The sequence below is a fragment of the Muntiacus reevesi genome, chromosome 6 (assembly GCF_963930625.1).
Source record: "Muntiacus reevesi chromosome 6, mMunRee1.1, whole genome shotgun sequence".
NCBI lineage: Eukaryota > Metazoa > Chordata > Mammalia > Artiodactyla > Cervidae > Muntiacus > Muntiacus reevesi.
The window spans coordinates 77,423,936-77,437,698 of record NC_089254.1 but is presented as its reverse complement, the minus strand read 5'-3'; the positions used below and the strand labels follow the sequence as shown (position 1 = coordinate 77,437,698).

The window sequence follows — 13,763 nt, the reverse complement described above, 5'->3', positions numbered from 1 at the left end:
TATATTAGGTGCTGGTTCTATGGAGTTCAGAGGTGTGGTTCTAAAACCAGGGTGCATGGGGTTCCAGTGCTTCTTCAGAGGGCTCTCTGGAAGGGGTCTTGAGGGGTGAATTTAGGGAATAACCAGAAAGTGGGCCTAGCTCTCAACACCATTCTTGAGATAAAGTCACCCCACTTCTCCAAATCTATTCTCTGTATGGAGAGGGGGGTGACGTATGGGCTCTGGAATAGCCTGGCTGGATCCGAAAGCCCCCACCCCACTTCTCTGAGTATGTAACTTTGAGCGTGTTACTAACTCTCATATGTCATTGGTATACATCAGAGTTAATGCATGTTAGAATCATGTCTGGCTATTATGCATTGGGCTTTGTACTATGCTTACCTTTTCCTTTATAGAATCATACTGCGTTAAAAACAAAAAAGTTGAAACTCTCCAATGAGAGTTTTTTATTGGTTCTTCTAGAAGAAAAATGAGCATGGAATTGGGTCCATTGCTCCTTCAGGGGTGCAATGAAAGCCCCATATATCACCCTTCTGGTTATCTGGAGTCCCTCCTGCTCTTCAGTCATCCTGAAGAGCCGCACTGGAGCTCACACCTGAGCTCAGACACATCTGGTGCTGAGAAGTCCACACCTGTGGACTGCGGCTGCCTTGCCATATCAAACAATGGCTGTTGGATGAGTACTGGATATAAATATCTGTTTTTAGTGTTGTTTTAACTGGACAAATAATATTAGTGTAATAACAAAAGAAATTTTTTAAAGCTTTTAAAATTTATCCTCAGCAAATGTCTTTGTTTTCCTATATTCCTTTTTGGATCTTGTCATTATACGTGTAATTTTACCATTTTAATAGTGATTTATTAATAATTTACTTAATTATTATCCAGTTAATTTTGTATGCTCTCATAAATATTTTCTATTTTTCTAGAGATGTCAGAATGACCCATTTTAAAGACTATGTAATATCTTACCATGTTTAGTACTGTAACAAACTTTTTCAACATTTATGTATTTTTTAATGTAGTGCATATTTTCATTTATCTTTTTTAAAATTGTATCTTCAGAAATATATCTCAGGAATAGTTTCTGAGTCAAAAGAGGATGAATATTTTTGTAGCTCTTGATATGGATTTTCAAACTGCTTTCCAGAAGGCTTATGCCAATTCACATGTCCTAAATCCATACAGTGGTGTCACTATAGACTTGCCAGCTTTGGGTAAATCTTTTGCATTTTTTGCTAATGTAACAAATGAAAATAGTATTTCATTGCTCTTTTTGAATCAATAAATTCCACTGATTCTAATGAGTTCTTTTTGAAACAACAGAATAAGTTAACAGAGTTTCAGCTATTTAAGAGTAGGGTTCATTGGAAGAAAATATGTAAGTGAAAATCCATTTAAAGAATAATATAGAAATGTAGAGTATTACTTTGAAAGATATTTGTGCTTTCTAAACCAAATAAAATTTTCCAAAAAATTAATGAAATACAATTTCGATTTTTTTTGTACAAGTCACTCATTTTCTCTGGAATAGGACTTGTTTCTTTGCTACTTGCTCAGGAACTTTCTGACTGAGCTTAAGTGGAAGAAAAGTGCTCTAAAAGCCCATATCTTGGTTCCATTGGAAAGTAAGCTGGGATTGTCTGTTCCCTTGCAGCCACTTCTGACAGCACAGCAGTTAGCCTCGGCAGTTGCTGGTGTGATGCCCGGAGGCACGCCAGCCCTCAACCAGCCTATCCTCATCCCCTTCAACATGGCCGGACAGCTAGGGGGGCAGCAAGGACTGGTCCTCACACTGCCTACTGCGAATCTCACCAACATCCAAGGGCTGGTAGCAGCAGCTGCAGCCGGAGGCATTATGACTCTGCCATTGCAAAATCTACAAGGTAACCCACTGTGTCTCTGTGTCCTCTAGGGTGCTATCCACTGACCGCTGTTCTCTATAGTGGACAAGTGCTCTGAATGTTGAATGTGGTTTAAAGTTGCTTTCACCATAAAGGCAATGGAAGGTTTATGTAGGAAGCAAAGTTTCGGGGTGTCTGTGAATCCTGAGTTTGCTCAAGTCATGGGCCATATCAGTCTTTATGTTTTAATATTGATTTGAGTCTTCTCAGGGCTTCTGGAAGCATTTATGAGCAATCATTAAATGACACATCAAAAACTTAGATGTCAAATGATTGTGTCATTATTTGAGGACTTGAAATATAATCTTATGAGTTCTTCAATTTAGCCACCTGCAAAGAAAGTTTAGACATTACTTATCTGTGTGTGAAGCATTTAGAACATCTCAAATAAAAGGTATCATTTGGAATAATTAACTTATTTTTCTTAATATATTTTAGTTATAATTATTAAATAAAAATTATGTTATTTGAGATCATATTTTATAATGGGAGAAACAGACATATAGAGAACTCTTATCTTATATAATCATGAGCATATAATAAGAATTGAACTCTAACTTTACTCAGGAAGAGTAGTTCTCTTGATAGCATGAAAGTTTTTATTTTTCATTAGAAGATTTGGTAACACTGTCTGATAGACTGATTTACAAAAGACTGTCAGAGGAAGAACTATTATTGTGAAAAATAGCTTGAATATGATGAGGATGCCTAAAAAGGAGAAAACAAATTTATTTTGAACTGGTCAAAGAAGGTTGCTTTCTCCATTGATATAAGTGTTGGCAATTTTTTTTTTTCAGAGTGAGACTTTGGTTGGGCAAGTTATCAGAATAGCGATGTAAAGTACTTTTTTAGTTGGTCAAAAGTCACGGTTTCTGTTTTCTCCATTGGTATACATGTTAGAAATTGAATTTTTTATGGAGTGAGAGTTTGGTTGAGCAAGTTATCAGAATAACAATTTAAAGTACTTTTTGTAGCTCAAAAGTCAGGGCTCCTAAAACCTATTAAATTAGTCAGAGTGTCAGTCCATAGATTAAGGAATAAACCAAGTAAGACCTGGTTAACTCTTGACCCAAACTTCTTTACACACTCTATGTTTTAGTGTCCCACCCATTGTGGCCACTTTTTGACTTTCACTTTAATGTTTAAAACAAAGTCTCTCTTATACCATTAAATTGTGCCAAGAAACCTGCCGTTCATAAATCATGCATGCTCAGGACACGCTAATGCACAAACTTTGCTTGTTTCAAATTTGAGAGTGCCTGGGAAGCCAGGATCTCAAGATTAAGCAAATAAGGCAGGAATAAACAAGGTGAAAGCTAAAGCAACAAAGTGTAGGGAGAGGCTTTTTAATGTAGGTGGATGATGAAAACTTAATGAAGAAACGGGCATTATCAAAATGCAATCTTCCATTTGGAACATTTGTGCTTATGGGAATATTGAATATTATAAATAAACATAAGCTCACAGAGTTCCTAGGTCATGAATTAATCTTGTTTGGTTAAAGTGGATGCCAAAGACAGAGTCTAAAAAGGCCAGTCTTTTTGTATCTTTATTATGATTTGGTGTTCTTAGAATTTTAGTGCCTGATTATTTTTAAGGGTTCAGTATGAGTGACTGGTCCAGTGTGGACTCCCATCGAGATTTACCCCCTCTCTCTTTTTAATTATTGAATTTAGTGTTAGCTTTATTTTGGAATTTGGTTCTTTGGAATTTGGCACCTTTGGTTTCAGAAAATGAATCCTAAGATTTATATCCTGTTTAAGTAGTTTCCATAACAGTGGTGCTTCTCACACAATTTCCAAATTGGCTCCTCTTCAGAAGAGTATTAAAATTGATGGTCAAGTTCTTCTCTAAGGGGACATTTGTCCCTTTGTCTCCATGTTTGAAATTTCAGTAATGCTGGAGGGGAGTCAGGAGGTCATTAATAAACACCTCCTGGTTGTATGTCAGTCAGCTATAGGAAGTTTCCTAGTTATTCTTAACATTCAAACTCTTCCTCCAAACACCTTTCTCTTGTATATCGTTATGAATGAATCCCACCTTCTAAGTCACTGTTAGGGTCTGGGAAAGTTCTCTCCCAGTTTCCTTGGACTTTTTGTTCCTGTCACATCTTCCTACATAAGTTCTTCACCACCCAGAATTCACTAGCCTGAGAAAAGACCAGCCATCCCTGTTTGCAGGGCACTGGGGATTTTTCTTGGGCATAGGACTTTCACTGTTGAAACCAGCAAGTCAGTTCAGTTGCTCAATCATGTAGACTCTTTGTGACCCCATGGACTGTAGCACGCCAGCCTTCCCTGTCCATCACCAATTCCTGAAGCTTGCTCAAACTCATGCCCATTGAGTCAGTGATGCCATCCAACCATCTCATCCTCTGTCGTCCACTTCTTCTCCTGCCTTCAATCTTTCCCAGTATCAGGGTCTTTTCCACTGAGTCAATTCTTCACATCAGGTGCCAAAGTATTAGAGCTTCAGCTTCAGCATCAGCTGTTCTAATGAATATTCAGGACTGATTTCCTTTAGGATTGACTGGTTTGATCTTCTTGCTGTCCCAGACAAACAGGAAAGAGATGGTCATCCTACAAAACATCCAAGGATAATAAGGACGGGAATCAGGGAAAGTCTCATCTCTGCAAGGTATCCAAAATCAGTGTCCACCACCTGAAGGACAATGCCAGTTGGTCACTTTATTGTCCAGCAGCCAACCTGAGGATGATCTCACCACCTTAAGGAAACCTACTGTGGCCCTTACAATCAATCCCTTGACTGTGTCTATGACTTGTGTAGCTCCCCAGTTTATGTCACGGAAGGTTATGGGACTCAGGATGGTGGGCGAATGGCTGGTAACCAGAAAGTCATCTGCAGTGGTCCTGGTTGACTCTGAGACTAAACCAGTTCTAGAAGTCCTCAAGTTTCATCCTTTTCCAAGGGTAATGGTCTTGTAAGTGGGAGACAGTATTTGAGAAGGAGTCCTTGCATGTGTTTTTATAGCCAACAGAATAGAATGCTCTGCCTCCTCCCTATGGCCTGCTTCAAGTTAAGGAAAATGGAATCTCGGTCCAAGGCTTTTTAAGAGTCTTTTAAAACAACCAGTAAGTCTGCCCAGCTATAATAGCTAGCCCACCTTCTCCCATAATTTTACAGGACAGATTTGATTCGTCACTCTGAGGGGGATGGGCTCAAGTGTTCAACCCCTGGTCTGAAGTAGGGCCTGTTTCCATAGGAGGCACTTAGTTCTGGATGATTCCTCTTTTTTTCCTTGTGAAGCATTAAGGCCTTATTTATGAAATGAGTCTGCCAGCTGGAATTCTCTCTGATTATTCTCCAGCTCTCCTGCCTAGTCCTTCAGCCTGTCTGTTCTTCTAGTTCAAAAGCTACAAGTTTGCTAGGAAAAAAAAAAAATACTGACATCCATTTCTTAATGGTTTGGAATCCCAGGGATAAATTTTCAAGTATCTTCCTCTTTACTAAAGGGATCAAGAGCTCGTTCATTTAAGTTCCCTATCAAGTGATGTGAAATAGCTCTCAGAGCCTCAGAGGCCTGATTCCTGCATGTATTTTAATGAGTACTAATGATACGTTACATGAGAGCAGCTTCTCTCTGCTCAGGCAGCAGGGGTCCTATCACAGTCTCTTTGTCTTTCTCTATGCGTGGTCTCCAGACCAGCGGCTTCAGCATCTTATCAAGGCTGTATCCCAGACAACTTGAACAGAATCTACATTCTTAAAAGGGGATCCCTATGTACAGTAAGGGCTTTCCTGGTGTCTCAGATGGTGAAGAATCTGCTTGCAATGCAGGAAACCTGGGTATGATCCCTGGGTTGGGAGGATCCCCTGGAGAAAGGAATGGCAAGCCACTCCAGTATTCTTGCCTGGAGAAACCCATGGACAGAGAGCCTGGTGAGCTGCAGTCCATGGGATTGCAAAGAGTCAGACACAACTGAGCAACTCTCTCTCTCTCTCTCTCACACACACACACACACACACACACAAGTTTAAGAAAGCCTGGTTCAAGGAGAATTTTCAAAACTAATTTGGCCCCTCCTCTGCTCTCTCCAGCAACTTCTTCAGGACTCTGAGTATTTTAAGATCACCAGGAGCTATGTAACTATGATAAGCACCTTCATTAATTCTCCTGCTCTCTCTCACCAGCCAGGCCTCTAAATGAGGATAATGACCAAAAGGAATAACTTATTTGAGAACATTTTTGTTTTCATAAGACAGTCATATCCCCAAGACCAAGAGGCATTCTCTTGCATAATTAAATCATATGGAAGCCTTTGCTCTGAGATTTTATCCAGCAAAAGTTCTGCATCCTGAAAAAGAGACCATATTGCCCTGCAGAAAACCCATCTGCTTGGCTTAGGGATCATTTTCTCTTTCTCTTCAGATCCTTCCAAGTGAGAAAGAGATACACTCCTGTCTCATCAATGATGGAATGAGACCTGTCTGCTCTCTTCCCCTGTTCCTCCTTGTGACACTTCCCTACCATGCTGGTTGACTTTTAGCTAACCCATAATTTTGCTTCATTCATATTCCATTCTGTCTTCTTGGAGTCCATGCAACTTCCCAGCTCATGTACCTCTCAGAAAGTCTTCATTGATATCTCTCCTTCCATCACCTCTATCTTTATCCCTGTCTCCACTTCTATCTAAAATTCAAGCTCCCTGAAACTCACATTCCTGTCAGTCTGACCCTTTGCATTCTAGGCTGCCTACCCGGTCACCCTGGAGCTTGACTACCCACGTGGAAGTGTCCTCTCCTGTCCAATCAGCTGTAATGTGGGGGTGGGGGGAAGCCAGGATGACATGGTATCAAACATGGGTAACTTATTTAAGAAACCACTGGGACCACCTATGGTCTGAATTGGGAGATGCCAAAGCTGGGATCCAGGTTCTGAACGTTTTAAGGAAAGTCGTTGAATGTCCTGGCTAGGATGCAAGCCCAGAAATTCTCCATACTCAGATAAGATTAGGAAATAACCTACTCCTCGACACCATGTGTCCTTACATGAAGTAGGTGTAGTTTTGCATTCTCTTCTCTCTTACCTTTATACACCTTTTCCCCTCCAGTTACCTCCCACCATTGTTATTCTGGATCCCTCCATTCCTGAGAACATTGTCTGTTGTGTGTTCATAGGACTTTGGTTTCAAGTGCCTGTCAGCAAACACAACCTGTGAAATAAGATTAATCGTGTTCATAAACCTCAAGGAAAGAAAATGCCTAAGGTTGCTCCATGACATACTTTATAAACTCCTTTAAGTCAGAGTTTATACTCTTTCCATCTTTCTTATTATTTGGAAACACAGATAGCTATACTAAAAATATAATTTGCAGTTGCCCTCATGTGGGAATGAGATTATTATTTAACAAAACATGCCAACTAATTATTATTGACATGTTGATTATTACTACGTGACAAAGTCCCTATTAGGGAACCCATGCAAATGTGTTGAATTTTTGGCTTTTTTAGATGTAGGCAGAAAATATAGATTAAAAACAACCTCCACACAAGGGATGAAAACAGCAGAGGGTTTAATGGGACAGCAGTTGTGTGTTAACTTCTAGGACAGAAGATTCAGGTTAGTGACTTGTTCCCATCACACAGGCCAAGATAACCCACTCATCACTATGGGCAATGTAAATGGAGAATATAAATGTGCTATGTAGAAGATTTATATCAAAGTGTGAACATTCCAGTTAAGTCAAGCATAACATTTAAATTAATGACTAAGAATACATTAGAGATTGCTGCTCACCCTGAACATGGAAAAGCAATTAGGTTCAAGGCAAGTTGGAAAATCAAGGCCAAGGATGGTTTTCCTGCCCTTAGCAGTGGCAGGAAATCTGGCCTGATTTTCTCCAACTCTACAGATTAAAGTCTATAGAGGCTAAAATATATGGGAAGAATTTGGGGGATTACGAATTTTATGTGCAAGTGGCTTACATTGCCTTTTTTGTTTGTGCTGTTATTATAGATTTCATTGAGGTATAATTTACATGCAACAAAAAGCATGGATCTTAAGTGCACAATCCAATGAGTGGATAATTGTTTATATATAATTGTTTATATAAACCCCACCCACCACAATCAATACAGAAAACAGTTCATTATCCCTAAATATTCCCTTATGTCTCTTTGCAGTCTTCTTCCTCCCAAAGGAGGAAGAGAACTCCCTGTCTGCTTTCTGTCATTATCCATTAGTTTTGTGTGTTCTAGAACTGCATGTAAATGGATTCACAGAGTGTATTCTTTGGTGTCTGACTTTTCTTGCTCAGCATAATCTCAGCAAGTCTCAGTTTTTGAGATTTATCCATGCTGTTGTATACGTTGATAGTTTCATTTCATTTTCCAGGAGTGTTCCATTGTGAGAATGCTCCACATTTTGTTTATCCATAGTTATTCCCGCATCCGAGGAGGCAGCATCAAGACGGTCTCCTCCCTTGAGCGGGTGGAGAAGAGGTTCCTCCAGTGGGAATTTCTCAAAAAGCACTTAGTCACTGTTCACTTTGGTCCTTGGCTACACTTGGAGAGAAAGTTGAGGAATATACCTTTCTTTGAGGGTTGAAGGTTGTTTGAAGTTTCCAACTATTAAAGATTTGTAGCTTCTTTGGGAATCAACTTCCCTCTGAAACTGAGAATGCTTCTGACCTATTTGCTTCCAGTCAGTTCCATGTGCCAGAGTTTTTTCTGAGACATACATCTTCAGTCTAATTTATTTTGCTTTCTCAGCCCCGCATGCTTCTCTTCCAATTCAGTCAGTCTCTGTGTGGGTCTCTGATCTCCTTGGTGTTCTTTAAACATACTCCTACCCAGGGGCCTTTGCACAGGCTGTTCTCCAGAAACTGAATCCTCAGAAAGGATCAAGCCTACCTCCTGCCTTGTCCCCACCCCAATACTCCTTTCCCCCTCATCTGTTTTCCTTTAGGTCCTTTGTCCATAACATATATTACCTTCTACATAACCTTAAAAACCTAAAAAATGGTTGACTCTTGTTTTTCCTTCCTTTTTAAGTACTTTGGGTCATGCCTACTCTAGCACGTGGAGCAGTGGAGGCAGCATTGTGATGCTTGGCCCTCAGGCTCTAGAGGACGTTATATGCATATAAAGTATTTACAATATGTATTGTCTGTGCTTGGCTCTGTCATGGAATGTAAGCCCTGTGATAAGCATCTTTGTTTGGTTAGTTGTGGTCCAAGAACTGGAACAGTGCTGGCTCACTATAGATAAACAATAATGAATGATAGATGGATAGATGAGTGAAAATACACGCACTCCAGTGTTCATAGCATCATTATTTGCAATAACCAAGACACGGAAGCAACCCAATCAACAGATGATTGAATGAAGAAGTTGTGATACACACACAAACACACACACACACATAATAGAATATTACTGAGCCATAAAAAATGAAATAATACCACTTGCAGCACTGTGGATAGTTCTAGAGGATATTGTACTTAGTGAAATAAGACAGAGAAAGATAAATATCATATGATATCACTTATATGCAAGATAGAAGCAAATTCACATGCAGAAACAAATTCACAGACATTAAAAGCAAACTTGTGGTTATCAAAGGGGAAAGGAAGCAAGGGTATGGGATTAACAGACACAAACTGCTATATGTAAAACAGATAAGCAACAAAGATATACTGTATAGCACAGGGGATTATAGCCACTGTCTTAGCCTATAATGGAGTATAATCTGCAAAAATATTGAAACACTATGCTGTGTACCTGAAACCAGCATAATACTGTAAATCAACTATACTTAAATTAAAAAAAAAAAATAGTAGGAGTTAACTGAGTGAAGAATAGTAAAGAGAACATTCAATGTAGAGAAGCAGAATGAGGAACATGGATTCTACAGAGTTCTGTGGTTGGTTCTGGTTGTTGTTGAAATGAAGATTAGGAGTCTAAGATGAGAAGAAACCTGACTGGAGGGGATGGAAGGGTTGACATTGGAGGGTCTTATGTGCCTTTCCTGTGCACAAAGAATGCATTATAGCATTGTCCTTAAAAACATTTGTCTCTGAGGTCTATGTGTTAGAGACAAACATACCTAAAACAATGCAATCATGCTATGATATTTGCATGCATGTAGGTTTGTGTGTACTTAGTTGTGTCTGTGTGATTCTAAGGGTTCGAAGTATCTTATAATGTAAGAAGCATGAATGATAAAAGCTGTTTATTAGAAAAAGAAACTTAGACAGAGATTTAGAACTACAGGATAGGTCAAAGGGGAGACACATCAGTTCAGTTCAGTCGCTCCGTTGTGTCCAACTCTTTGCAACCCCATGGACTACAGCACGCCAGGCTCCCCTGTCTATTACCAACTCCCGCAGCTTGCTCAAACTCATGTCCATTGTGTCAGTGATGCCATCCAACCATCTCATCCTCAAAGAGAATCATACCAGCTTAACAAGAAATGGGCTTATTTATTTTTGTTTTTCTTTTTTACCAAGTTTGTTCATTTACTCAACAAACACATATTGAACTTTTCATCGTGTTCTAGGCTGTGATCTTGACCTGCGATATACCAGTAAACAAACCAAAGAGAGTCCCTGAAGGCACGTCTATGCTTGTGTGGGAGTAAAGGGATGGAAGGATGAAGGGTCGCAGGAACAGGGATGTGATGTATTTATACAAGGTCACTAGTGTCGGTCTCTCCACTAGACAGAGCCCTAAAGGACATGGGGGACCAAGCTTTACAATATCTGGAAGAAGCATGTCCCAGAGTAAATCCTCGGTGCTTAGAAAAAGTTAATGATACAGATTCTCAGGGAAGAAACATGAAACAAACTGATGGACAAGACATTATTCTTTAACTCTCCCAAAATTGTGCTGGAGGAACAAAGAGGCACAAAATCTGAGTGAGGGACAAGGAAAGTCTACTTTTTTCTGTCTATTTCATCACACACGTGGGCGGCAGGCGGGCAGTAGTTCTGCTGCACATCTGTGTTCTGGGATACAGGCTGAAGGGACAGCCTCTCTCTAGGACAGGGCTTCCTTCTCAGAGTGGGAGGACAGACCTGCAGAACCATAATGGCTCATACCACTTTGACTCAGAAGCAGTGCACATCACTTCTACTCATCCTCTGAGCCAGAGAGGTCACCTGGTCAACCTGCCACCAATGGAATGAAGACGCTTCTAAGGTGTGGAAGGCAGAGCACATAATGGAAACCACATTACAAGGGGCTGTGGTGTTCAGAGGACATTGCCTTAAAGATACACAGCATGAGTATTTGGCTTAGGTGGACCTTAAGGGTCCTTCCAACACTGAGATTCTATATTAGGTGAATCATTAGGACATATGGACTATCTAGGTAGAGGTTAGAATGTAGAACATTAACAATGTGTTAAAGTAGTAACATTCAAATGAAAAATATAAAAATGGATAATAAATGTATGAACCAATTGGGGACTATTTAATATTGCAAATAAGCACATGTAAAAGTACAGCTCTATTGATGCAACCTTCAGGGAAAGGCAAAATTATAGGAGATTACAGAAAGACAGAAAAAGATTACAGAAATAACAGAAAGGAGATTAGTGGTGACCGGAGACAGGGGGGCAGAAGTTGATAGTAAAGGAGTACAGGGAATTTGGGGGACTATATGCATTTGTCAATCTTGGGACAGCTGCACACTAGAAGGGGTGAATTGTACTTAAGTTAAATAAACCTCAACATTTTTCAAAAAAGAAAAGAAGTAGGTGGATGCTGGATGCTTGTGAAATACCAATAAAATACCAATTTATTTTAAAACATTTAAAAATGTGGGTGAATACAAAAAAATGTATGTGTTAATGGAATGAAAACTAGATAAAGCTTCATGGGAACAAGAGACCCTCATTTTCCCATTAAAGAAAATATTAGTGGCTCCGTTTCATAGATGCAGAAGCTAATAACACTAAAATAATAGAAAGATTTCACATGTACACCGTTTGATCCCAATCATTTAAAAGCCCAAACATACACACACTCCTCACAGAGAGAGGGGAAGAAAAAAAGCTATATACAGCAAAGTGCTACTCTAGACAGCGAGATTATGGATGATTGCTTTCTTTCTTAAAGTTTCTGTGTTAAATATTATTGCAAAATCAGAATGCTTTGAATCCATGAAGGTACAAGGTCATACCCAAAAAAGCACTACCAGTATTGACAAGGTTAAGTCTCTGGGTCTGTGGTCTTGATTTTCTGACTATCTTTTTTAAAAAGCATCACTCAACTCTAAGTGAATTAATTCTCAAACTAAAAACAATACAACCACAAAGCAACTCTTTGTGAATGTATTATGTATGAGAAACATTATAATATTGCCTTTAAATATACTAGATTTTATTGGCCAAAGGAGAATAAACATGTGGGTGGGGCATGGGGAGGAGTATCCGTCCCAAGGACCAAACAATTAGGTGTCCATGTGCGTATTGGCTTTCCTGTTATTTTTGTGCTAGTCTAGTGATGCCCACACTCAGAAGAAAGTTGCATCCCCAGGAGCATGATGTGCATACAACAGAAACCTAATACCCCTCCCAGAAAGAGCAACTCAGTACCTGCCAGAGACACAGAAGAGCAGTCTCTAGCCTTTAGTATGCAGTGATTTGTCAGTCTCTGGTAAGTGGCTTGCTGTCTCAAAGTCCAATATTAAAAATACCTAGAGCATAAATTCATATGTGCTGTGTTATTATTCAGAGGAGCCCCACATGACACATGTTATACAATAATACCAAATCCGCCATAAAGAAGTTATGAAAACTTGTTGCAATGTCTTACTTTGGCAGTTTTTCAAACCTCCATATCTCTGAGGCTTCAGACTTTTTATTTAAAATACCTGAAGAGCTCGTTCTACAGTACATTATCCTTGAAGCAGGCTTCACTGAGGCAGTGGGGCATGGATTAAACTGGAAGCACATGAATGAGAAGTATGACTAGTATAGTGTGTATTTAAGAGATACTGTCAATGGAATAAAGCATTGTCAAAGGATAATGGTTTCCACCTGCCACATAAATGTCAAAGCAAAGCCAAAGCATTTATTTTCAAAGCAAAAAGCAGGAAAGTAATGTGATCTCCAGTTTGCACATAATAAGGCTGTAAATCCATCTGGGCTCTTGATGGCATCTATCCATGTGTCTACACTAAGGTGTGAAAACTGGGTTAGCTACCAAGCTGGTGAGCAGAGCACTTTTCCAAGATGGCAGCCACTAGAATAGAAAAGACTGCTTGAAATGCTTCACAATCTCCCTCCATTACCAAGGAAGACAGGGAATTGGGATTATTTATTCCAATTTCCTCTGGCACTAAAATAAAGATGATTTCTGTATCTGAGGAAAGTGTGTGAGGGCAAGGAATGGGAGGTATTGAAAACTAGGAAATGAGAGGTGGTCTTCAGTTTCCCTCTACCTGTTTAGATAATGGAGAGCTAATGCTCTCCAAAAAAGTCCTGCCTTCTCTAATATGTGTAATAACTTGCAGGACAGATTCCTAGTGAGAGGGTATAACTATTATTTATCAGCTCCCTGTAGGGAAAAGCCAAACCTCATTTTCTGCCACGACTGTGCACAAAGATTGATTGATCAATTTCACAAAGATTTACTAATTTACCAGGCACTGTGGCAAGCACTCCAGTGTAGTTAGGAAGGAGGCTATGGCAGTAATCTGGAAGAAAATGGTCCTGGTAGCAGTGATGAAAAGCAGAGGACTGATTTAGGCAACATTAACAAGATGGGTTTGGTTCGACTTGAAGATGGAATACTCTTTTTTAAATTGGAGGATAGTTGTTTTACAGTGTTGAGTTAGTTTCTTCTGTATAGCAAAGTGAATCAGCTATCCATGTACACATAACCCCTCTT

The 13,763-nt window shown here is 39.5% G+C and overlaps 1 protein-coding gene across 1 annotated transcript in view; it reads left to right on the top strand.

The window, feature by feature from the left end:
• Positions 1-13,763, top strand: part of POU6F2 (POU class 6 homeobox 2) — a 470,298-nt gene that overhangs the window by 213,921 nt on the left and 242,614 nt on the right. The window contains exon 4 of the mRNA XM_065939812.1: positions 1,658-1,886. Coding sequence (XP_065795884.1) covers positions 1,658-1,886 — 229 coding nt within the window. The remainder of the gene's footprint in view (positions 1-1,657; positions 1,887-13,763) is intronic.